At 36.4% G+C, this 25,318-nt stretch overlaps 4 protein-coding genes across 5 annotated transcripts; all 4 read right to left on the bottom strand.

Moving 5' to 3' along the window:
• LOC110730778 lies at nucleotides 1–3,795 on the bottom strand. Its single transcript, XM_021910600.1, has 7 exons — nucleotides 3,567–3,795; nucleotides 3,229–3,473; nucleotides 2,427–2,725; nucleotides 2,145–2,207; nucleotides 1,923–2,033; nucleotides 1,535–1,830; nucleotides 1–187 (listed from the first exon to the last, which is right to left on the bottom strand). Exons 1-6 carry the CDS (start codon nucleotides 3,793–3,795, stop codon nucleotides 1,725–1,727), a joined length of 1,053 nt encoding a protein of 350 aa, XP_021766292.1. The 3' UTR covers nucleotides 1–187; nucleotides 1,535–1,724.
• Nucleotides 3,796–4,898: 1,103 nt separating this feature from the next.
• Nucleotides 4,899–12,637, bottom strand: LOC110730881. 2 transcript variants are annotated; one of them, XM_021910708.1, is made up of 8 exons: nucleotides 12,508–12,637; nucleotides 6,540–7,567; nucleotides 6,113–6,453; nucleotides 5,862–6,035; nucleotides 5,666–5,770; nucleotides 5,518–5,587; nucleotides 5,332–5,430; nucleotides 4,899–5,228 (listed from the first exon to the last, which is right to left on the bottom strand). In XM_021910708.1, the coding sequence occupies exons 2-8, from the start codon at nucleotides 6,549–6,551 to the stop codon at nucleotides 5,136–5,138; spliced, it is 894 nt and encodes a 297-aa protein (XP_021766400.1). In that variant the 5' UTR covers nucleotides 6,552–7,567; nucleotides 12,508–12,637; the 3' UTR covers nucleotides 4,899–5,135. The 2 variants fall into 2 exon arrangements, with proteins under 2 accessions (XP_021766400.1, XP_021766401.1); XM_021910709.1 differs by lacking the exons at nucleotides 5,518–5,587; nucleotides 12,508–12,637 and having other exon boundaries at nucleotides 6,540–7,630.
• Nucleotides 10,551–11,933, bottom strand: LOC110730777. The gene has a single exon (XM_021910598.1). It carries the CDS (start codon nucleotides 11,931–11,933, stop codon nucleotides 10,551–10,553), a length of 1,383 nt encoding a protein of 460 aa, XP_021766290.1.
• A 3,332-nt stretch (nucleotides 12,638–15,969) lies between the features above and the next one.
• On the bottom strand, nucleotides 15,970–17,876 carry LOC110730776. The gene is made up of 2 exons (XM_021910597.1): nucleotides 17,559–17,876; nucleotides 15,970–16,206 (listed from the first exon to the last, which is right to left on the bottom strand). The coding sequence occupies exons 1-2, from the start codon at nucleotides 17,856–17,858 to the stop codon at nucleotides 15,970–15,972; spliced, it is 537 nt and encodes a 178-aa protein (XP_021766289.1). The 5' UTR covers nucleotides 17,859–17,876.
• Between the last annotated feature and the right edge of the window lie 7,442 nt (nucleotides 17,877–25,318).

The following is a 25,318-nucleotide window of genomic DNA, read 5'->3' as shown; positions in this document are numbered from 1 at the left end:
TTTCTAGTTAATGTTGATTAAAATAAAAAATTATGCTTAGATATACCAATACCATATTGATCTACAATTCACATAAATCATCGTTGTTGTCATTTGGTTGATGGTATCCAGTAACATATGAAATCCATCTTTCCCTAAGCTCGTCGATCATTTGTTGAGAATATGTTGGAGGAACTTGCTTAAAATACTACAAAACAATGTAAAATACATAAATATTAGTTAATTATATAAAATAAGTTCATCGAATTAAATATAAATATGTATATCTTTTTTCTTTTTTGACAAAACGCAGCAAGCAGAGTAGCACATATTAGTACACAGTTCCAGCCAAATGGCCCAAACACCATATCAGCCTATTACCACCTCAGCAAGCACCTGCTGCTCCACGTCCCAGCCAAGAGACCCAAGCACCATCTCAGCCACCTACACAGCGGCCCCCTTTCCATCCAGCAGGAGTGGCGCCAGCACAGCCCAAACCATCTCCATCTCCTTCACTACCACAGTCACTATCTCTATCACGAAGAAGTGACAAGCCAATTTAGACAAAAGCCACAACAGGGTCACCTCCAACATCTTCTGCAAAGCACTCATCCCCCACAAAGAAACCTCAAGCAGTTGCAACTGACATTACTCAAAATCCAAAAGACCTAAGAAAGCAAGAAACTTCACCTAAAGAACCTAGAAACCAACCAGCTAATAAAAAGTCTACAGTAGAAGTTTATGTAAGTTTAAGTTCATAAGAACAACAGGTACCAAAAAGGCTGCTCATAATACACATAACAGCCATGTGCATAATAGTTTCTGCCAGTGCCTCATAAGCATGAAAATGCAGAAGGATCAGCCTACTTTTCAAAAAGAGATAGAGGAGAACTTGCCAAAGCTAGTGCACAAATAAAGTAGTGAGCAAGAAAATCAAATTCCATTAAGCATTATCACTGTAGCAGGGGAAAACATTGGAACAAACTACACCCACTATGGAGTGTAGTGTGTGTGCTGTGGTAGCTGTTCTGTTTTGGCAGAAGTACAAGACAAATTCAATTAAGTATGATAGTCCTTGTATGAGGGAGGCTGAGTATATATAGAATAGAATGAATTAGAATGGCATGTGATTAGGGTCCAGTTTGCTAGTGAGTCCATTCAAGAAGCAGGGAGCATTAGGGAGAAATTAAAGCTAAGAGTGCAATCCGAATTTAATTCCTAAAGCTTATTTGCACTACAATGTTTTAATCTAAATTACATGAATTTGACACAAAAAACAAGCAAATATGAAATCTTCAACCCATGACTCACATCCACAATCACACCTAATTTCCTATCAAAACTAACCCCATTTTGACTACAAACAAACTGAGGTACATTCACAAATTTCCCATCAAAACCCAACAAATAAAATCTCAAAACAACCCTAGACCCACCATTGTAGGGCCCAACAGTAATTTTAGAGAGCATAATTGTGCAAAAACTACAAATTTTAGAGAGTATAGTCAGATGTGTGCATCAGCTACTCAAAATACATTTAAACTAAATGTCGTACCTTGTCGGGGATGATCATTTGCCTAGATTCAATTGTCTCAATCATGTAGCGACAAACGTAATATCCACTACCACTAGAGCCATTAGCTTGACGAGGAAACTAATACAAACCAAAAAAAAGGGGAGGGTTAAATCAAACACCTAGTTATATATAATGTATCAACATATATTATGTACTAAGCATTGCAAAATTATATTAAAGATACAAATACCTCTATGCTTATCCATTTAATGTAAGGTTTCTTCTTCATTTTTGTGATATCCTTTCGATGTTCCGCGCTAAAATTGATCATTGCCCTAAGTAATTATCAAAATATTAGAGTAATAGTATTGAAATACTTTCATAAAAAGAAGTTAACATGTAACAAAATAATTAATCTAGCACATACTTGTTGATTATTGTTTGAGCAAATTTGGGAGGTTCATCTTTTACTCCCGCGGGATCTAGCCAATGCACCAAACCAACCCATGGACAAATAGCAGCCAACATCCAATGTCCACTATATTGATTAAAACAATAAATTCAAATACAATAATGAATGTTTAAAAGGAATTAGAAATAAAACTAATAAAAAAAAAAAAAAATATGTGATAGACTCATATTCACTTACTCCTCATAATACGGGGCAAAGAAGAGCTGATTTTTGTTTTTGGCATCATTACATGAAAATAGCCTAGCTAGATAGTCACATCGATCATCGTCTTTTTCCACTGTTGGAGCATACGAGGATAGATAGTTGCAATCACAAAATCCATACAACCCTGAGATACCTTATGTATGAACAATCTCACTCATATACCTTGCATAGAAAATATTCATTTAAATTTATTAGCTCATTAATCAAAAAGCGTTATAAATTTAACCTAGAAATGGCAAAGGATACAACACTTACATCATTAAAATTGACATGTGTGACGATTTTATCTCTCTTTGGAAGCACCAGTCAAGCATGTCTTCATAATCAAGGGTAACACATTTCTCATTTTGAAACACTTTAGCCAAAACTGTAAAAGATTTGGTTTTACCGCTAGTTTTCATTGCAATAGCCACATCCTTAAATACTCTAACCAAATTAGAAGTCAACTTCAACTTATCAGCATGAGTTATTATGTACTTTCTAGTGCATGATGATTGTGATGATGGCGAGTGTGGAGATGGTGCAGCGATTTCTTTAGGGACTTGCTTATCAGCCTTGTCATATAATCACAGGAAAAAAATCAGCCAAAAAAAAAAAACAAGATGATCGTATTTATATAATGTGACAGATAATTATAATTTAAAACTGAATTTAACCTTCTTTATAGGAAAAACCAAGTGAGAAGGCCATATTAAATAATAATTTAAAGTTTGACAAATGAATCTTATCTCCCCTTCAGGACATGGCAGAGGTGCATTTGGGTTGATTTCTTCTTTAACACAAAAACTCGATAATGACCACTTGGGGCGGGCTTGAAATGATGCTTGACAACTTCTCCTTCCATCCCAACATACACTTCTCCAATAGCAACTATATCGACCCCTTTGTCACTCTTAATTGCCAAGGAACAAAGACTATCAACTCCCTAAATATGGATTATGGTATTAATAAACCTTTTGTGGATTGATAAGATGTAGTAGTCTATAATTTAACACCATCAGAAGAATCTAGGATATATGTACTTACATCAAACATAAGTATTATGAAATAATGTTACCTTTGGAAATGGTTGGCCAGTAATGTCTTGTTCATTATTGAGTACATGCGTTTCCAAATTCTCATTTTCTAGCACATATTCCTCCTCGGGCCATGCAAGATGGTATGGCTCGGGTTGAACCTCAAACGCTTGAACATTCTTCTCTTGGAAGTTGAAACCTCGAACCCCTTGGTCACCTTGGGAGCCAAACACATCTAAATGATCATCTAACTCTTCACCACCAGAACCACCCTTTTGGACACTTGCTAACTAATGGATAACTTTGTTTTGCTCTAAGGCAAGTTGGAAGCTAAGACCTTAAAGCCAACTGTCACGACCCAAGACAAGGCCATCTAAACCTTGGCCACCAGATCCACCAGCTTGGATACCCACTAACTGGTGGGCAACTTGGTTTCCATTTGAATCACCAAGTTCTTTCAATTGCTCCGCGTTAACCTGACCACTTGACAATAAGTAAGACAATAACAAATTTTGTGTATTAACCACATTTTCTAATTTTGATTTGAGACACTTAAGATCTGATTGCAATTGACTTTGTGGTAATGGTTTGTTGTAGCCAAAGTACATCTTATTTGTAACACCGGACCCAACGCCCCTAACACAACCACCATGTTCAGGATTCTTTAATACTAACGCTAGGATATCATTCCGGTCAGTGCCCTCAATTTCTCCTTGGATTTGTTGAGCCTCCAATGCTTTCTGACATCAATAATAAAAAACCTAATTAAGGTAGTGTAATCTATTATAGCCAAATAATTTATTTGATTCAAAAGTAGAAACAAACTCACAATTGTTTGAGCTATTTCAAAATCAGCAGGATTGTCAAAGGTCATTTCACTAGTAGAAAAAGGCTTATTTGCGTCGCTCATTTATAGAGTATTTGCGTCGCTTCTATGAGCGACGCAAATGACTTTTAAGTCATTTGCGTCGCTCCTAGGCGCGACGCAAATAAGAGTCATTTGCGTCGCTCCTTTATAAAGGAGCGACGCAAATGACTTTTTTGATAAACTTATTTTTTGTCATTTGCGTCGCTCCTTTATAAATAAGCGACGCAAATGACTCTTCTGACAAACTTATTATTTGTTATTTGCGTCACTCTTTTATAAAGGAGCGACGCAAATAACTCTTCAGATAAACTTATTTTTTGTTATTTGCGTCACTCCTTTATAAAAGAGCGACGCAAATGACTCTTCTGACAAACTTATTTTTTGTTATTTGCTTCACTCTTTTATAAAAAAGTGACGCAAATAACTCTTCAGATAAACTTATTTTTTGTTATTTGCGTCACTTCTTTATAAAAGAGCGACGCAAATGACTTTTCTAATAAACTTATTTTTAGTCATTTGCGTCACCCCTTTATAAACAAGCGACGCAAATGACTCTTCAGATAAACTTTTTTTGTTATTTGCGTCGCTCCTTTATAAAAAAGCGACGCAAATGACTCTTCCAATAAACTTATTTTTTGTTATTTGCGTCACTTGTTTATATAGGAGTGACGCAAATGACTGAGTAGACAATACAAAACTGCTGTATTTGCGTCACTTGTTTGTTTAATGAGTGACGCAAATGAGGTGAATTTTTTTTTTTTAATTATAATATAATAATTGCCTTGTATATGTTTGTAGTACCTGTTTTCCTAGGTATAAAGTAATATGCTAACGCTAATATAATTGAAATTAAAATGCAATATTATTGAATAATGCAAATGTAAATTTCGGCAGAGTCTCCTTTGTAATTTGGCCTACCCATAAAATTGGGAATGACGACATTATATTAACAACCTGTCCAATAATTTACATCTCAATATCATAGACATTATACTCATCATCCCAACACCAATGAACCAAATTACTTCATTTCAAGCCTATAATCCAAAACAAGAGTCAAACATGCGCTAAGTGGTAAATCTAAAGTTCAACATTACATATAAAATACTCTGCCCAAATATCTCGGATCTCATTTATCTCCTCCTCGGTGTACGGTGTGGTTCTTGAAAAATCCTATCAACACAACAAATATACAAGAGGAAAGTTTTAATTCAAGATTGTAGCTAACATCAAATTGTATTTATCAAACAAAAATGAAATATTTGACAACTCATACCTGAATAAGATCTTCACTGCTATGGTGATGTTCAAGTATTTCGTACATATAACGCATGACGTAGTAGCCACACTCACGTCCACCCAATTGTTGAGGACACTACATGTAATATATTTGTAAGTTGAATTAAATTGCTATACTTCAATTATTAAGAAACTAAAAGTTAGGGTAAGAAATTAAGGTAACCTGTCCCAAATGCCATGTCAATTTACTTCCCCTAGATTGTCCACTTAATGCCTTAAAACTTCGAAAAGCACTACACATTTGAAACAAATAACATATATATTACCCTTACACACATAAAATCATGACATTAATAACAAACTAGACTTACTTTGTCATTGCAAACTTAACTGCTAAATTTCGCTTCTGCCTCAAAGAATCAAAGATGATGACTTCACGCTTAGCCATGCATAAGACCAAAAGAACCCAATGATTCCTACATAATAAATTAGACACACATTTGTAAAAGAGTAAAATAATATCAACAATTTGCAATGTTCAAATAAATACAAGTTCAAAGTTTATACTTTTCATGGTATGGGCATAAGATGAACTGCTTAGATTTTTGTTTTTCCATCACATGTGTCATGTATAGTAGGATACGATCAACATCACTATGCAAATAGGTTTCTGAAATCATTTCCGGACACATGAATCCAATGGAAGTCACTTCCTCCGTATCGAGTAAGTCACTCAAGGCCCTACATATATATCATGTAATAACATTATAAATGGTAATAAATAAGTATATGGGAAGAGTGAAATTTGAATATCTTACATCATAAAAACTTGCAAAACTGAAATATTCAGCCAAGCTCCTATGAGAAGTTGATTGACATCTTCACGTTTGATAATGATGTCCTTACTGTCTTCATAACTAAAGGTCCAAGCATCAGCCTTAACCTTAATAGTTTTACCTTCGGGTAATGAAGATAACAAACTATTTAAAGACCCACACTTCCGAGACAAGTTTTCCAAAGCATAATCCATAAGAAAATCTTTTTTTGGATTGGTGTTGGACTCTTTTGTTTCGCGACCACTTTCAACTACTTTCATTTTGTCTTGCATGTTTTCTTTGGCCGCTTTGTTGTTACCATTGTTCTTATTTGATATGAATTCCTAATCAATAGTAAAGCACATCTATTCAACAATTTGCTATATTTTGTATGGCAAACTATATGTAAATTGTTACAAAAATAATTTACCTTGTCATGCATGAGTGAAACCAAGTCTTTTGGCCATTGGGTAAATGTACCATGAGCATGCTTAAGTTTCTTGATGACTGAAGAAGGAACTGGAACCGAGAATTCTTTGAACTAGTCAAAAAAATCATCAACACTCACCCTCACGTGATCCGGAAGGAGGTTACTATGATAATCAAGGATTAACTCCGGATGATATGTACCTTCAGCTACAATGACTTTCTCAGAGTCATTTTTCAACAATGATAGCCGACAAGGAACCGGTTCCTTATAAAGATAGAAAAAAATCATAATTAAAAAATATAGAAAACTGAGTTACAAAGTTAAAAGTATGTCGCATTCATAAATCATTAAAAAAAAGATAAAAAATATAAAATAACAAAGTTTTGGATACCTGTATGTTTGCAATTGGATCATCACCCACTGATTGGCAACTACTAGGATTTTGTTGAGTCGTCCGGCCTATGTTATTCATTTCTATCATTTCAGTTGGAATTTGAATACCAATCTGTTTAGCAAATAACATAAACTTCTCTTGAACCATGGAATCCATTTTAGAATCCATCTCCTGCATAGTCTCCTCTCGTACCCTCCGGGCTACTCTTGCCTCTAATTCTTCCAGCTCATCATCTCCGAATTCCCTACCCCGTCGGCCACTACGCCTCTCTCCGGATCCCCATACAGCTTTAATGCCAATTCCACTGCCAAATGCTATTGCCCGACCATTACGATCTTTTTTCCCAAGGGCACGACATAAGATATCATCATGCCTATTAGGAACAAAGTTTCCTTCAGCTTGTTGCTTTCTCCAATTATCCTACACAATGACTTCAAGTTAGAAAACTTTGGTTGCAATACATAAACTTAACAAAATATATTCAAAATTGAAATAAAGACTTATTACATATACTTATTATATACTTACAATGGATTATTTCACCTCTCTTGTTTTCTCATCCGGCAAATAAGGATTTCCCTTATCATCTTCTACTGATCTTGCTAGAAGCTAAGCATATGTCCTATCCGGCAAACTAGACACAACCGAAGAACAAGATGAAGTACTGGATGCTGAAGATGCCATGGGAATATACCCTTTTCTACACCATACAATATTCATTTCACCATATGATTTGGCTCCTTAATGGTGAGGGTATTCGTTGAAAGACTGGCTTTGTCTTGGCTTCTCACTGATTTCCTATTTTCACGAGCATAAATGAAGATTAGTACATAAGAATCCGTTAACAAAGTATTAATAACCCGCATGATCATTGATATTAATACACACAAACCTTAAAATCATCTGTAGTATGCTCCTCCACAAATGTTTTCCACATATCCTCAGATATGAAATCATAGAGTACATACGACATTATTTTCTCCTTCGGCATATTCCTGGTACATGTGATCCAACCACTGACCAATTTTGTTTTGAAATCTCTCCAAGCTTTATCACAAGTGCGTAGGAACTTTTTTTTCTTGTCTTCATCTTCTTCGATTTGAAACTCTCTCTACGCAAAAAATTAAAAAAATAAAAAAAGTTAGTAAATAATTTCATCATATTCAAATAAATTGTTTTCATCATATTCAAATAATGTCAAAATGATCATATAATAGGATAACATTTAACATATAATAGTGAATATTACCTTAACATCTTCCCACAAAGTATCTTTTATTCCTTGTGGAACTTGATTCCAATCTTTATACAATATAGACACATTTGCACGACTTATTTCACCAACATGAATTTTGTATGCTTTTGCCCACTTTCCAATGGGTCGACACAATTCATCCCATTCAAGCACTCTAGGAAGCCCAGGCATGGATTTTAGGCCCTTTGAAGGACCTCTTGGCTTCTTTTTCTTCTTCTGAGAGTCGGTTGTTTGTTGCTCTGATTGTGACTGATTGTGTGGCTCATCTTCCTCACTTTGCAAAGGCATGGAACGATTATGCAAATCCTCATCCTCCATTATTACTTACCTAAAAAAAAGACATAAATAAATTAAGACATCAATTTATATCATTTTTAAATTATAAACTTGAACACATAACAATAATAAGCAATTTATGCAATTACTAACACATATTGGAAAAAAAATATCATAGAATTCATACCTACTTCATTCTTCTCTTTTGCGACATAAAATCCTTCATTATGATCTTTTCGTTTCAACGTTGTGTCAAAATCATCGACTATTGGAGGGAAGCTCCAAACGGAAGGTGGGGACTCATTAAATTGCTCATCATAATCTTCCTCGTCCACCACATCTTCAATGCCAAGTATCCTTCTTTTACCTTCTAAAACAACTGACCACTTACAATCAGCTGGGTCAGCCATGTAAAAAACTTGTTTTGCTTGTGAAGCTAATATAAATGGATCAGCTAGATGCCCTCGTCGACCAAGATTTACAAGGGTCAAGTTCCCTTGTTCATCTTTTTTTACACCACGGCTACTATCAGCCCACTTACATCGAAATAGAGGAATCTTGAAATCAACATAATCCAGCTCTATTATTTCTTCAATGATTCCATAATAAAATTTCTTCTTATCCACAAGTGTTTTATCATGTGCACTAACATACTCAGATGACAAACCTACTACTTTAACACCACTGTTTTGCATTGTTGACTTGTCATCTTGTCGGCTAGTGTAAAAAGAATACCCATTGATGTCGTATCCCTCATATGACATGACTTGACATTTAGCACCATATGCCAACCATCTCAATGTGTCAGATATATCGTTAGGTGTTGTGGATAGTTGGGACATCACTCGTTCCTTGAACCATGTAACGAATGAACAATTATGCTCCTTTATCAGCTGAAGATCACTTTTGGAAGGATATTTATTTTTAAGAAAAAGCATGTGCTCATCCAAGTAAGGATGAACCTCACTAAGATTTTGCAACACAAAAAGCTCGGCCTTATTTTTCATTTCAAAGCCCATGGATATCCTTTTCTTGCCAATAGTACCTTGACCTCCAAGCCTCCCATCGTGTCAAGACTTTGGCAACCCAATTTTCTGTGAACGTGCAAGATATTGAGCAACCCATGCTGCCACTTCCTCAGCAACTGTTCGTTGTACAATACTAGCTTCAGGTTTGGCCGGATTCATGACTTTTCCCTTTAAGTCACCCATTTCTCGTTCAAAAGGATACATGTATCTCTTACACACTGGTCCACAAAGTTTAATTTCACGTACAAGATGAATAACCAAATGAGGCATCACGTCAAATAAAGATGGGGGAAAATACATTTCAAATCGACACATTGTCTCAAGTATATCTGCTTGCAAGTCATCTAAAATACTTGGATTTATGACCTTGCTATAGATATTGTTAAAAAAGACACATAATCTTGTAATTGTATACCTCACTTGAGGTGGAAAAATTCCTCGGATGGCAACTGGTAATAATTGTTGCATCAAGACATGACAATCATGAGATTTCATGCCACCCAATTTCAAGTCAGACATTGACACAAGTCTACGAAAATTAGAAGAACATCCAGCCGGGACCTTTAAACCATGCAATGACTCACAAAAGCTAGTTTTTTATTTTTTAGACAAGGTAAAGCAAGCTGGGGGAAGATACCAGCGTTTTCCTCGAGATTCGGGTGCCAACTCTGAACGACCCATAGCAGCCATGTCTTTTCTTACTTTAACTCCATCCTTTGTCTTTCCTGGCATGTTTAATAAAGTTCCCACAATGGCATCACATATATTTTTCTCAATATGCATTACATCTAGACAATGTCTAACTTCCAAATGTCTCAAATATGGAAGAGACCATAGATCAGACTTCTTCTTGTAACCCCTAGTTTATTTGCTTTTGTAAGGCTTACCAAACTCATTCTCAATGTCTTTGACCCGCTGATAAACCTCACTTGCACGTAAAGGGCCACGAGCTTCTCTCAACTCCACTTTTCCATTAAAAGCATCCTTATTGAATCAAAAAGGGTGGTCTTCTGGAAGATGTCTTTGATTATCCATGTATACATGCTTGCCACAATTGTCTAGGCGCAATCCTCCAAATCATCTTCAAAAATGGGGCAAGGAGTTCTTCCCTTCACAGTGTACCCCGACAAATTCCCATAAGCTGGGAAGTCATTTATCGTACAAAAAATCATGGCACGTAAAGTGAAATTGGTTTTACTATATGCATCAAACATTTGGACACCTTCATTCCACAACAATTTCAAATCTTCAATGAGAGGCGCTAGATACACATCAATGTCATTTCCAGGTTGTTTAGGCCCATATATTAGAAGGGACAACATAATGTATTTAGACTTCATGCATAACCAAGGAGGCAAATTGTAGATAGTTAGAAGAACCGGCCAGGTGCTATATTGGGTACTTAGTGTCCGAAATGGGTTCATTCCATTTGTACTAAGACCAAGCCTAAGATTTCGATCTTCTTCACCAAAGTCCTTGAACTTTCGATCAATGTTCCTCCATTGCGGGGAATCAGCAGGATGCCTCATTAACCCATCTTTCTTCCTCCCATCAGCATGCCACCTCAATAATTTTGCAGTTTTTTCATCCGAGAAGAGTCTCCTAAATCTCGGTATAATTGGAAGATACCATAATACTTTAGCAGGAGACCCTTTCTTACACATCTCACCAGTATCATTCATCTTGTAACGAGAAACTCCACACCTTGGACACTCATGCAAATCAGCATACTCATTTCGATACAACACACAGTCATTGGGACAAGCATGTATATTCTCATACTCCATACCCAAGGGGCACATAAGTTTCTTGGCCTCATAGGTGGAGTTTGGAAGTTCATTCCCGTCGGGAAACATTTCTACTAAGGCTTCTAACAACTGCGTAAAACCCTTGTTAGTCCAACAATTGCTCGCCTTTAAGTTGAATAACTTCATAATAGCACCAAGTTTAGTGAACTTTGTACAACTAGGATATAACGGGGTTTCAGCAGCTCTCAAAATACTATCATATGTCTGGGGACACTCTGTGAAATGGTCTTCAACATCTTGCATCATTTCATCTATCCTGTCCTTCTCCACTTCACTCTCACTTTCAACACCAATATCATCAGCTGTATCGATATCCTCACCTTGGGGGTCATTATCGTCATCACAATGATTCTCATCTTCCCTTGGACAATAACTAGAACTTGCCTCAATATATATGCTCTCACCATGCCATGTCCACCTCGTGTAGTTTTCTTTAAACCCACGACGAATTAGATGATCTTTAATATCAACTATATCACGATATCCCCTCGAATTATTACAGTCACAACAAGGACAAAGAATATTCTTTGATTTATTCTCTATTTGGTGTTTTAAGGCAACAATGCTAAACTCTTCAATTCCTCGTAAAAAACTTGTACAATTTCGTTTACCATACATCCAACTTCGATCCATTTTCAACCACTGAATAACAAAATTAATTTTAAGATAATGTGTATATTTTGTAACATATATAGCTCCTTAACCATAAACAAGAATATAAGGCATCAAACATTTTCATTCAAAGTTTATATCATGTAAATGCAACTCCGGATGATCCAATAAGGTCCTTATCACTCCAACCTAACCCATTCTTGAATGTCCTATCTCACTAATAACTACTTGTAAAGTTTGGTTCTAAAGAAAATCCGGCAGCATTTCCCTATAGTTCTCCAAGCACACAATGTAGATAATCGGCTATCAACATATGTACCCAGAGAACAATCGGGAAATAGTGAGCCATGATCTTCTTAGATCCAAAACAATTCAAGTAGTTATCACCTAAATGAGATAGAACATTCAAGAACAGTCCCAAACCGGGGACTATTCAAGACTTACTCCTAATGAGTAAGCCCTGAACGGGTATCTAAGTCAATGATGCAAGTATTATTGCAATTCCAATCAATTATATCACAATTAAAAATCTCATACAATTCACAATCATTATACCAACCAGAACAAATAAGTACAATGGTTCAGATATATATACCACAAGTGAAGACAATCTCGTATGCGTACTACTGCCTTAATCGTTTGTCCACAACCAGAACCTCGAGCAACTTGTGGAATTCACTTCCGCATAATTAAGAATCTGCCATAAAAAATTACATATATTAAACCAACATGGTTGATTCAACTTAATCTGCCATGTGACATAAAAGTTGTTATTCGGCATTGATTCTATTCTTTAATCCTCTTTTTGTTTTCTTTTCTGATCAAATTTGACTTTATTACATATCTTTATAAGTAAAGGTGGGGGTGCATAACTGCATATGTAATAGTCAGGTGTGACGGGGTTCAAGCAAAGAGCAGGAATCTTAGTGGATCATAATTTTCACCAAAACCTTACCTAATTAATTAATCATACTAATAATTTTCTTCATAAATCAGATCAAGCAACCCATTCCTAAGAGGTATTCACAATATTTGACTCACGTGACGCCATGTGAGTCTGTAGGAGCAATTTTTTAATTAATGGCATATCTACTGGTACCGTACTCACCCCCTTTCCTTTATATCTTATTGTTTATAGTGGACAGGAATACATACAACATATACTATATATGATGATCACAGAAAGTGATCAAACCAAAAGGGACAATCCAAATATTAAGTATCTTTGTCCCTGTGATTATGATAATCACTTTGTCTGACCACGTATTTGCGTGTGTGCTCGTGATCCTAAATCTCATAGAACAAGAGCGAGCACGAGAGAAATAGAGTTCAGGACATTACTGAAAGTGCCTAAGTAGAGGTACTTGTTCTCATAACCGCGCCCAATTCGTGCTTCCCATCGCCCATTATGATGATGCCTACAAAAAAATTAAATGATAGAAAATAATTTTAATAAGACATTCAAAGAATCATAGATGTCAACCAGTAGTATATTGCAAAACATCAACTGTAAAAATCTACAGACTAAATGCAAACAAATTTGCAGAACAAATGGAGCACTAACAATTATGCATAGTAAAAGAACACAATCTATTAAATTACTTTAGTTTGAAGTTTGAAACTTCAAAGAAACCATGGTATTTCAAAAAAAAAAAAAAAAGTCCCAAAAAACTTTTACCGCAAATTGTATCCAGGCTTTGAACAGTGCAATAGTATTTCACTGGGTGGAAGAACAGATCGCATAAAAGCAGGCTTTGCAGGTGAACAACTATGTCAAGTTGACTGCACTCCTACGCCAATAACATGAAGTAATAATAATCTCCTTACTTAACTAAACTACATAGAGAAAGTAAAAGACAATTTCCTACACGCCAGAGAAAGTACATAACCTGTGAGGCTGTGATACCTTCACAAGTATCCGCCTACTTCTAAAGGTCAAAGACCCAAAGAGAAAAAGTTCAATATTTGCTCCATAATTATACCGTACATAATATTGAAAAGATCCCAGATGATTAAACCTAGAATTCCAATTACAATATCACTTCTCTATTAGGACATAAGCTAGAGGCCTGGCTTATCATGCAACGCCTTCTCGGTTTTTTAGTTTTTAAAAGTTACTACTGGCTTAAATTGCAAAGTTAACAATTTATTCATGCGTTATTGACTATGCTATTTAGGCTTGGGTATGCCGGTATGGTACATATCCGTTTTCAGGGACTATGCAATATGCTCAAATGACTATGCTATTCTACAGACTGTTCAAAGATGCAAACAAGCAACCAGTAGTATATTGCAAAACAGCCATATAAATTCAATGACTATGCAATATGCTCTGATGAAAATTGACTTCAAAAATTCAATGACTGAAATTCACAAGTATGCAATATGCTCAAATGAAAATTCAATGACTGAAAATTATAAAAATTCAATTAAATCTGCCATATAAATTCTGATTAGTGAACTAACACTAAACCTGAAATTAAACTAAGTCATTATTCAAGTTAAATACTACATTCTATCTACCATGAAAAGATTGAACATAAATAAAAGCAATCTTACCATAGGTGAAATTGATTTCTAAAAATTCAACAATGTCGAGCCGAAATCGATTTTTGGGGGCGAAATTAAGCGATTTTCCACTCGAAAATTCAAAAATTCAACATTGCTGTAATTTGCTTGAACTTCCTCGGGTTTTTGGGGGCGAAATTAAGCGATTTTCCACTCGAAAATATCACTTATTGCTCGAATTTTTTCAGCAGGATTTTTAATTGAATTTTTTGAGGTTTCTAGGGTTCGAATTCGTATGGAATTGAGTACATTTTTTGCTCGAAATGGGGGATTTTTTGTCGAAAATAATCAATTTTCTGGGGTTTAAGGGTTCAAATTAATTAGGGTTTTTGGTTTAAATTTTTGCTCGAAATTGCTCGGATTTGCTGCCGATTATGGGTGTTGAACTTGATTGCGATTTTGGATGTTGAATTTGCTGGGGAATTGCAGTTTTTTGGGCGAATTTGTGGGTGTTTTTTGGGCGAATTTGTTGGATTGAAGGGTCGAAATTAAGCAACTCTGTTTAGTGAATTAGTGAAAGTGAAAAGCTAAGGTCAAAAAAGCAAAGAATGGGTAACCTAAGGTGCAACTGAGTTATTTGCGTCACTTTATAATAAAAATGCGACGCAAATAACAAAATCTGAAATGCTGAAAATTTGTTATTTGCGTCGCTCATTTATTAAAAGAGTGACGCAATTTATTCACTGCCTTATTTGCGTCGCTTGTCAGTAAATGAGTGACGCAAATAAGTTTATTATTTGCGTCGCTTCAATAAATAAGAGCGACGCAAATGATAGAAAGCTAACATACACTTGTTTTTTGCGTCGCTTCTTTAATAACAAGTGACGCAAATATGGCGACGCAAATGAGCCTTTTTCTACTAGTGTTTAACCATCTTTTTGTCTGGAATGAGCTCTTATCCAAACCAAATGTCGAGGCACGTCTCTAACTTGCACTCCTTGTTTCTGAAGTTCAGCAGCCTGACAATACAGATAACACAATGCCATTTAACAACTAAAAGTCTTTCCTTAATTGATTATTTATTGTTATTCCTTAAAAAAATCAACAAAAAATCTGACATAATCATTTCAGTTCAGCAGCCTGACAATATAAATAACACAATGCCATTTAACAACTAAAAGTCTTCCCTTAATTGATTATTTACTGTTATTCCTTAAAAAAAATCAACAAAAAATCTGAGATAATCATTTCAGTTCAGTAGCCTGACAATATAAATAACACAATGCCATTTAACAACTAAAAGTCTTCCCTTAATTGATTATTTACTGTTACTCCTTAAAAAAATCAACAAAAAATCTAACATAATCATTTCTAAACTTACAATCTCTTGTTCATAATACAAGTACCCTTTTCGACCTCCTCGATATCTTGAAGTGTTCATTTTTGCCCTCTCTCGATTCTTGTCACTTAGTTTCTTTCAATATAATAATGTACAAACAATTAATTCCCAGTTTTCAAAGGTTTTTTCATAAATATGATTAGTTATGGGCTATAATTCAAAGATTACCTTAAATGTATCATCAGTATATGTTACAATGAACTTGGTCCAATTAGCTTGTGTTATAAATGTATATATCGAAGGTGGCTTCTTTATAATCACATTTGGATTTACTCCCTTGGTGTCGTACATCCAATCCTTTCTTAATCTGGACTTGAAAGCTCTCCATCGGATTAAAGCTATCCCTAATACATAATTTCTACGTTCTTCCGGCACTATAAATCCTCTCTACACAATTCAAATAAAAGATATTAGATATGACAATACGTAAATTCATATATTAAAACAATACCTGAATTCGAATAAACAAGATTTTATGAGGCTTGATCATTCTCTGGAAGCCACACTGCAGTCTTGATTTTCTTTTTTTTCATCTTTTTTTAGGAACCCCATCAAGGAAGAAATTATGTAGATAAATCAGATTCAGCTATATCAATAATATCATCAATGATAAAATGGAACGAACTAGAATCTCATCAATGATTAAATGGAACGAACTCCTTCCCTCTGAGCTGTTTTCAAGGCCTAGATAACCAACTGTGAATCACTCTATGATTATTTTCATCAGCCAGCCTCTCTAGCAAGCTGTAAACCCCACCAGATAGCTTCAGTAGCCTTCAATTCCCACCTATCACATCACTGGACAAACAAGTGGGAAGAATAATCCCAGCATGCGTATGCACAATAGCCTCCTGTACTTATTTACATATAAGCATACAAGTGGGATGAACACAAACAAGCACAACAATCCTTCACTTTTTGAGTCAGAACATCAGATAAACTGGTGAGTCAGAACATCAGATTTAAATTGGTAATACTTGTAATTTGGTATTACAAGCTTACTTTATTTGTTTTTGAATGGCTTAGTAATGTAGCTTTTGATAGGTTTCAAAAAAAAATGTAGCTTTTGATACACCAGATAAATCCCTCACTTTTGCTTCCGCTGTTGTGGTGAGTAATTTAAATTGGAGTTTTCTATCAGGACATATGCTCTAAAATTGCTTGCCATGGATAAAAGGCCTGTTCCTCGTGTTGCTGCTACAATTAGAGCATGGATGAATATGTTATTATCTCTGACAAATTAGATTTTATCAATACTATCATCCTAAATGATTCTATTTATCATTATATTGCAGACCCCTGTTTACACCATTGCTAAAAAAGTTGGTGTGGAGGGAGCTCTTATTGTTGGCAAGCTATTAGAGCAGGAACAGAAACCACATGTACTTGTAGCTATATTTAAACATGGCACATGTGACTGTATTTCTAATCAAGAGATAAGAAAGAACATCACAATGGCTATTAGCTACCAGTCATTACATGCGGTCAGTCTCAATGGTGGCAATGGCATTGAAATAAACTAGATTTTTTAAAAAATTTCACTAAAAGGCACAAAGTTTAAATCAATGTGTTAGCATTAAGAAGATATGTGAATTTCATGGGGAAAAACAAAAAAAAAAAAAGAAATCCAACCCTACCAGATTCTCCAATTCACAGGCTACAAACAACATAACAAAGTATTCTCCAATTCTGCAACTAACTCATGATCATGGAAGTAATAAAAAAGCCTTTAATCTTACCGTAATGAATTTAAAGAGGTCATCAATAACTTCTTTCGGAACATCCTCCCAGTCGCGATAATTTATATTCACTCTTTCACGAACAACTACACCAATGTATGATGAAAAGATGTATCTATTTTCCCCAATTGGCACTTTATTGTGATTCCATTCCAAGGGGATTTTGACGCCACTCAGAATTGCTTTTCCAACTACTGCAGCAACTGTACGACCCCTTTGATTCTCACACTCAGCAGATTCTTCAGCCTCGCCAGTTTCAGAGGCCTCATTAGCACATGCTTGCTTTCTCTTTTTCGACATCAACCTGCAAACATACAAATATATTAGAAATCATCTCTAAGAAGTGTCATTAAAACCAAATAAAATAAAGCATCTGTCTAAAAACTTTATATGAAGAACAGATTATAAATTTCAATACAAGAACCACAAGAATAAGATTTTTTAGTAGCATAATAACCTGTACGAAGTCGCTTTTTAGGTCGATTATTAGCATCACTATTTTTTTTGTCATGCCAAGTCCCTTCCTCATGATCAATACGTATATATGTTGTTGTATTATCAAGACTATCATCCACATTTTTGAAAGGAATGGTGTCCTTCGAATAAGTGTATTATTCTGATAGCGGGTTCAAAATTATTAGAAAGCTAATATATTCAGTAAGGTCAAGTGATCGAAATACCTAGGTGGAGGCCGCTTCCGATCAGTAATATTAATATAATTAATATTACAGCTTAATCTTGACTGAACCCTTTGGGTCACACCCAAGCAAAATATACGAACCGACTCGACGAATTAATTCGAAAGAAATTAATTCGTCGCCCGAGTTTAAATATTTAGACGTCGGTAATTCGAGCTTGGAGCGTCGAAACCGATCGTCGGAAGTCGATTCAAAAATAATAAAAAGACGAGACGCGCAAAATAATAATAAATCGACCATATTCCCAAAATACCCCTAGTATAGGAATGCCCCGAGCATCCGAATGCTAGAGGAAAAAATGTCCAAGCATAGGTGGTTAGCAAGTGCACCAAGCCGAGCCTAGCATGGATGGCTAGGTGCGTGCTAGCAGCCACGCACAGCAGCAGCTAGCAGCCGCGTGCACGTGGTGCGTGCAGCAGCTAGCTGCCTCAAGCTAGGCGTGCTAGCAGCGTACACACTAGAAGCCACGCACAGCAGCAAGCCCGCACCAAGTGCGTGGCTTGCGCGCACAGCAGCAACCCGCATCTTGGTGTGGGGCTGGGCTCGTGGCTGGGCCATAGGGCCGCTAAATATGGGGAAGCTTGAGGAATATGGGAGAAAGTGGGTAAGGACATGTGGCACAAGTAGAGTATTGAGTGGGGAGCAAGTATGGTCCCCTACTCTCCATGTGGTCCTCACCAACCCATTTCACATGGTAATGCCACTTGTAGATTTATTATTAGTTTGCAATTTTAATTTATTTTAGCTTTAAATTAATTTGTGGAATTTCATGATCCCACATTGATGGGATAGAAATTCCCACTCATACTTTCCTCTATAAATACCAACCTTGGGATTTGGAGTAAAGTGCTTGAGTGGGAGTTAGAAAGAGCATTTCATATTTTGGGAAAAACTCTTAAAATCCATTAACACTTGGGTTTTGGTCGGACCTTGCTAACTCCAAGGTAGCGGACCTAAAAAGTCGTGTTCGTCCTTTGTGGGTGGATACCGTTGGAGGCACGACATTTGCGGTGCTCAAGGCTTTTAAGTAAGAGCCCGTTTTGAGAGGGCGAAGCTTGCTTCAAGGGTATGATTCGTTCTTCCTTTTCTTGTGTTTATTTATTTATGCTTTATGGTTTTATTAATTACGAGTGGTTCCTTGGGTCGGGGTTGTTTCCACGGTGAGTCGGACTCACCAAACCCCAACAGCGGTATCGGAGCCCCGCTCGTTTATTTTTATAATCATGTTTTTCAAGGTTTATTTTGGCTTATTTTTCTGTTTTAAGTTGCTAATTAGATTAGTAGCTCGGTTTTATTTATTTTAATCCCGTTTTTAATGTTGAATTTGGCCCAAAACCCAGATTTTCGCCCAAAAATAGTGAATTTTTGGTGGAAAAGGTGTTCTGGAAAGGTTTTTACCCCTTTGGACCTGGGATTTTAGCCAAATTCTGACCAGAAATGCCTTTTTCGAGGGATTTTTCGTTTTTGACGAAAAATTTTAAGTCTTTTCTAACCTTAAAATTAATGGCATAACTTGTTGATTATGTGGTTGATTATTTGCATTATTTTCTGCTTTTTTTAAGTCCCCTTAAAGCATACTTACTTGGTAGTATTTGATGCTTAAAGATTGATTTATTTTCACATAATTGCAAACTAATTGCTTTTTAGTGTTAAATTTTTTGTTTTGAGGCTTCCTAAGTGTTAAAGATTCAATCTTTATTTGTGATAAGTGATTGAAACTTTAAAAAAAACTAAATTCCATGTTATTTTGTATTAAACTTTGTTGTTTTAATCATTTTGAGTTGATTGGAAACATAAAGTTTCAATTTTTGTGATAGAAATTTGGTTATCCTCATGTTGGAAGATATAATTTTCAAGGATTCACAAAATTTAGATGTTGGAGTTTTTATTTGAACATTAAAGTTCATATTTTTCCAACTTCCCCTTACTTTGTCAAATTCTCAAGTTTAATTTAAATTGATTAAATTAAAAGTGAGAAATTGCCTCAACTTTGTTATTGCACCAAGCTAAACCAATTTAATTAAGAATGGTTCTTGGAATTATTTTGGTTATTTGCACTTTGAAATTTTATTAAGTTAGACTTGTTTAAAATTTTATTTTTTGCTCATTAATTTAGTTCTAAAATTAATTAATTATATCTCGCGAAATGGGATCAAATCCCGAGGCCATGGCACGCAAAGCGAGGCAAAGAATCACCCTTGGCTAGCCGAGCTGCATAGCAGCCCGCATGTGGCTGCCCTGCCTTGCGTGCGGCCACACGCGCGGCAGCAGCACACGGCCGCAGCAGCCACGCACCAGCAGCCATGGCTGTGCGTGCGGCAGTGGCAGCAGCCCATGGCTGCTTGCCGCGGGCCGTGTGTGCGGAGTTTTTTTTTGTGTGCATATGCTTGGTGCGGTGAGGTGAATAGCCGTAGTATGCTTGGTTTGCATGAGCCGCAATTATTCGAGTTTCCTTGGCAAAACGCTTAAAGCGAAAGAAATGCGGTTAGCTTAATATTGCTTATTTTGCCGTTTTATTTATTTTAATTAATTTTGTTTATTTTAATTAAAATTTTGGGAGGCTAGGCCTCCGTTTTGAGCGGCATTGGCAAAATTTTATTTTGACAAGTTTGGGTGCTACCGACTTAATTAATTGGATTAATTAAGGGAAATGCGGAATTTAGTGGGAGCTTCAATTATTAATGACGTCAATTACATAATCGGTTAAACAACTTTGACTAGTTTTAATTAGGCGTGTTAATCGGATTAACCACCTAGATTAGTTACTAGTTCACGCGTTGTTTAAATGCATTTTACTTGTTTGATATTGTAAATTGCATGGGCCATTCACAAATAGTGAATGGATGAATGGAATATGTATTCTCTCTCACGGGTTTTATGAAATGGCAACTAGTGGGACCCGATTAGGATAGAAAATACGGACTACGTGTCGTTATGTATTTTTGTAAATCTAAATACGGTCTACACACCGTTAAGTATTTTTGTACCTTAATATTTAGATTATTCCTAGTCGTAGACACTAGTATTTGCATAGTTTGGTTAAATCTTGAAGACGGCGTATCTTGGAAGACAAAGCCTTGAATTGCAAATGAAGACCTTTTGAAGATTTGAAGAATTCAAGGGGTCATGCTAGTTGCCAATATGCATCTATAATTTCGCTTTTTTATTTTATGCTTATATACATGTGAATTATTCGTTAGATGCATGTTTAGGTTTTCTTTATGTTGCGATGATTAGTTAAGTTCACTTAAATCAACCAACAAAGAAATCCTAGGTCCCTAATAATATTAAGTCAAACTTGCCTTTCCAAAACAACACTTACCAACCGAACGAGGGTGATGGTAGGCTATGCCAAAGCGAGGTTCCGTCACTTCTCCAAGGCTCATAAGGCACACCGGGTGTGCACGTTGGTTTTGGTTTAACTCATCGGTATGAGTGAGGAGTCCTCACATACCGTGGCAAAAGAGATACATCGTCAAAGATGCATTAGATGCGACGATTGTCTAACCAAGAGTGGCTTAGAGCCATTAGCAAGGCAATGCTTACCCTAGAAGATTGAGTGTTAAGACAAGCCAAAGCATGCTTAACCACTCTTTGTTTCTTCGGATCTTGGAATCGCCTTATTTTCACAAAATAGGGACAATTTTACGTGTAAATAAGACGCTAAATAAGTATTGAAAATTTACATGAATAAAATTCAATCTTATTTAAGTAATTTTGAATGTTTTTTCATTAAAATTCTTTCAATTGTAGAATCGTGTCTTCAACTGATGACAACGACCTTATGTACCCGGAACTTCCCGAATAGTTACCATTTTTTCTCAATTTGGTGAACTTTAAGGATGGGAAGATGAACTCCGAAAGACACTCAGAAATTGCTACCTAGAGCATACCTTGGACACTCCGATCCCCAGTTTCTACTCGAAAGGGATCATGAGTGATGAAGCTCATGATGAATGAAGCATGGATTGCAAGAGAGTTTCGAAACTCATGGCAAACTCCATCCCGATACAATGGAAGGAGATTTTCTCTGGCTATTTTCCGGACATGATGCTCAAAGCACTTGAAGATGTAGTCAATTTTAGTGTCACCAAAAGTTCTAGGGGCAATTATGATGGTCACGTTGAGGATGTGACTAGGTCACTCTCCAAAATGAGGATCAAGCCACCGCAAGATGGTTGTCTCTCGAAAGAAAGACAAGAGGTGTGAGGAAAAGTCTATAATGCGAGACTTAGGCCCGGAATGCCACTTCAAGCTCATGTAATTAACATGACAAGGTTATTCAACCATCTGGAGCTAATTGGCAAACCAGTGGAAGACGAGCAAGCGGCTCACATGCTTCTTAGCTCTCTTCACTCGGGATATGTGGGGCTTAAAATGCGTCTCACCGCCAATAGGGATACACTGTCCTTAAGGGAAGACATCCAAGAGCTCCAAAAGACCTATTCTTGCAAGAAGGCTAACTTTTCCCTTAGACCAAGGAAGAAGGAGTTCAAAGACAAGAGGAAGATGCGCTGCTTCTATTGTGGTAACCCCGGACACTACAAAAGAGAATGCAGCAAGTATCTGGATGATGAGGCGAAAGGAAAAGTAACCTCAACCTCAAGTATCATCTTAAACACTTGAATATAAGCAATTTTAAAAGGTATTAGATACCGGAAAATTGACTCACAATACACTCCTTTTTCAGGAACCAAGTGAGCGGTGCTTTTTCATGTGGAAATGAGTACACAAGTAGGATGAAGGTGATCTATCCAAGAAAACTTGTAATCTCATGTTTTGTCTAAAGAAGTAGAACTTATTTAGTTTTATACACCATACTTTTGATGTATTTCCGACGTTGGACGTCGTTTTCATCAACCAAGACTTTTGTTTTGATGTCTTGAATATATTTATGGAATGACACTTTCACGTGTTTTTAGACAAAATTTTTGATACCAATGCAAAGAAAGCTAAGACTACACCGCCTAGTCAAACTTACTTATAGCGTTGTCGTCTTGGCCACATTAACATCAAACGCATCAAGAAGCTTCTTCAAGAAGGTATTCTTGACTCATTTGATTTAGAATCCTTTGAGAATTGCGAATGATGTTTATTAGGCAAGATGATAAAGCAACCATTCTCCAAGTTGGGAGAAAGGGCTGGTGACTTGTTGGGACTAATACACACCGATGTATGTGGGCCAATGAGTACACCCGCAAGGAGTGGTTATCGGTATTTCATAACCTTCACGGACGACTCTAGTAGATATGGTTATGTCTATCTAATGTCGCACAAATCTGAATCGTTTGATAAATTCAAGGAATTTCAGAAAGAAGTTGAAAACCAACTCGGCAAGAAAATCAAAGCGCTTCGATCAGATCAAGGTGGCGAATATTTGAGCCAAGAATTCGATGACCATCTGAAAGAACATGGAATACTTTCAGAGTTGCCACCTCCGGGAACTCCTTAATGGAATGGAGTATCTGAAAGGAGGAATCGAACCCTGTTAGACATGGTCCGATCGACTATGGGTCTTAGTGAACTTCCAATCTTTCTCTGGGGACATGCACTTTTAACTGCGGCACTTACACTGAATCGTGCTCCGTCAAAGGAAGTGGAAAAGACTTCATATGAATTATGGACAAATAAACCTCCAAGGTTGTCTTTTCTCAAGATTTGGGGATGCGAAGCATATGTCAAGAAACTCATTTATGAAAAACTTCATCCGAAATCTGACGAGGTTTACTTTGTGGGTTATCCAAAAGAAACCAAAGGGTATTACTTCTACAACAAATCCGAGAACAAAGTGTTTGTTGCTCGTGATGGTGTCTTTTTGGAGAAGGAGCATCTCTTCAAGATGACAAGTGGGAGGAAAATCGAACTCGACGAAGTTCGAGAGGACGAGTAACAAGGACAAGTTGACAATCAAAGTGCTCACGAAGCATCTGTTGACATTGGTCAAAGTCAAAATATGCAAAGTCAAACCGACAATGCAAATGCTCAGTCCATTACCCTACGTAGGTCAACTCGGCCAAGATCTAAACCTGACAGATATCTCGGTGTTGTATTAACTGAAGATCAGGACATCCTAGTAGTGGATGGAGATGAGCCGGCAACCTGGCAAGAGGCCATGAAATCCGAAATGGACTCCATGTTTGAAAATCAAGTATGGGACTTGGTTGATTTACCCGTAGTTTACACACCTATCGGATGTAAATGGATTTTCAAAGATGGATATGTATTTATTTACAAAGCAAGGCTGGTAGCAAAAGGTTACAGGCAAGTTCACGGCGTTGATTATGATGAAACCTTTTCTCCAGTAGCTATGCTTACGTCCGTTCGAATTCTTCTGGCGATTGCTGCATATTACAATTATGAAATATGGCACATGGACGTCAAAACCGCCTTCCTCAATGGAATTTTGGAAGAAACTGTGTACATGACACAGTGTAGGCGTCATTCGAAGTGTGCCTACGTTAAAAGCATGTTGTAATATGCTTGGTACTCATAGGAAGTGGGAATTGACATTACGATTAGGGACAAATAAAGTAGGGAGCCGCCAACAAGTTTTTAAGGAACTTGTAAACCGTTCACGGATCATAAAAGGCAACCACGATAAAAGGACAACGAAGGCAACAACGATTGACCCGTGAAGGTTTCACCCCATTCATAATCCATGAGATTACTAACTCCATATGGTTCGGAACCACGAAAGAAAGATCGGGATGATGGTACGAAGTGAGTCATGGAGTCACATTCGCCCGTATTGGCCTCTACTCGATTCTTATAGTGAAAAGCATTCCTGTGATCTCAAAGGCATACAAACAATAATTCAATTCGCTCCAAACTATTATTTAACTAAATTGGTTTAAGATTAATGCACACATATTTCTAAAAATTGGTGATCACTTGAATTAACAATAAGATTAAAAGGGAACCTAAACCGGTTGTCCAAATTTTCTTATTAGGCGTGATTTTCAATTACATATTCCCTTTAACATGAAATATGGTGATCAATAAAAAATAATAGAATCAATATTAATATAAAAACCAATCTAATCATAATTCCAACAATATAAA

The sequence above is a fragment of the Chenopodium quinoa genome, unplaced genomic scaffold, assembly GCF_001683475.1.
Source record: "Chenopodium quinoa cultivar QQ74 unplaced genomic scaffold, ASM168347v1, whole genome shotgun sequence".
NCBI classification, from domain to species: domain Eukaryota; kingdom Viridiplantae; phylum Streptophyta; class Magnoliopsida; order Caryophyllales; family Amaranthaceae; genus Chenopodium; species Chenopodium quinoa.
The sequence above is the reverse complement of the archived record's forward strand: the minus strand, read 5'-3'. Positions and strand labels throughout refer to the sequence as shown.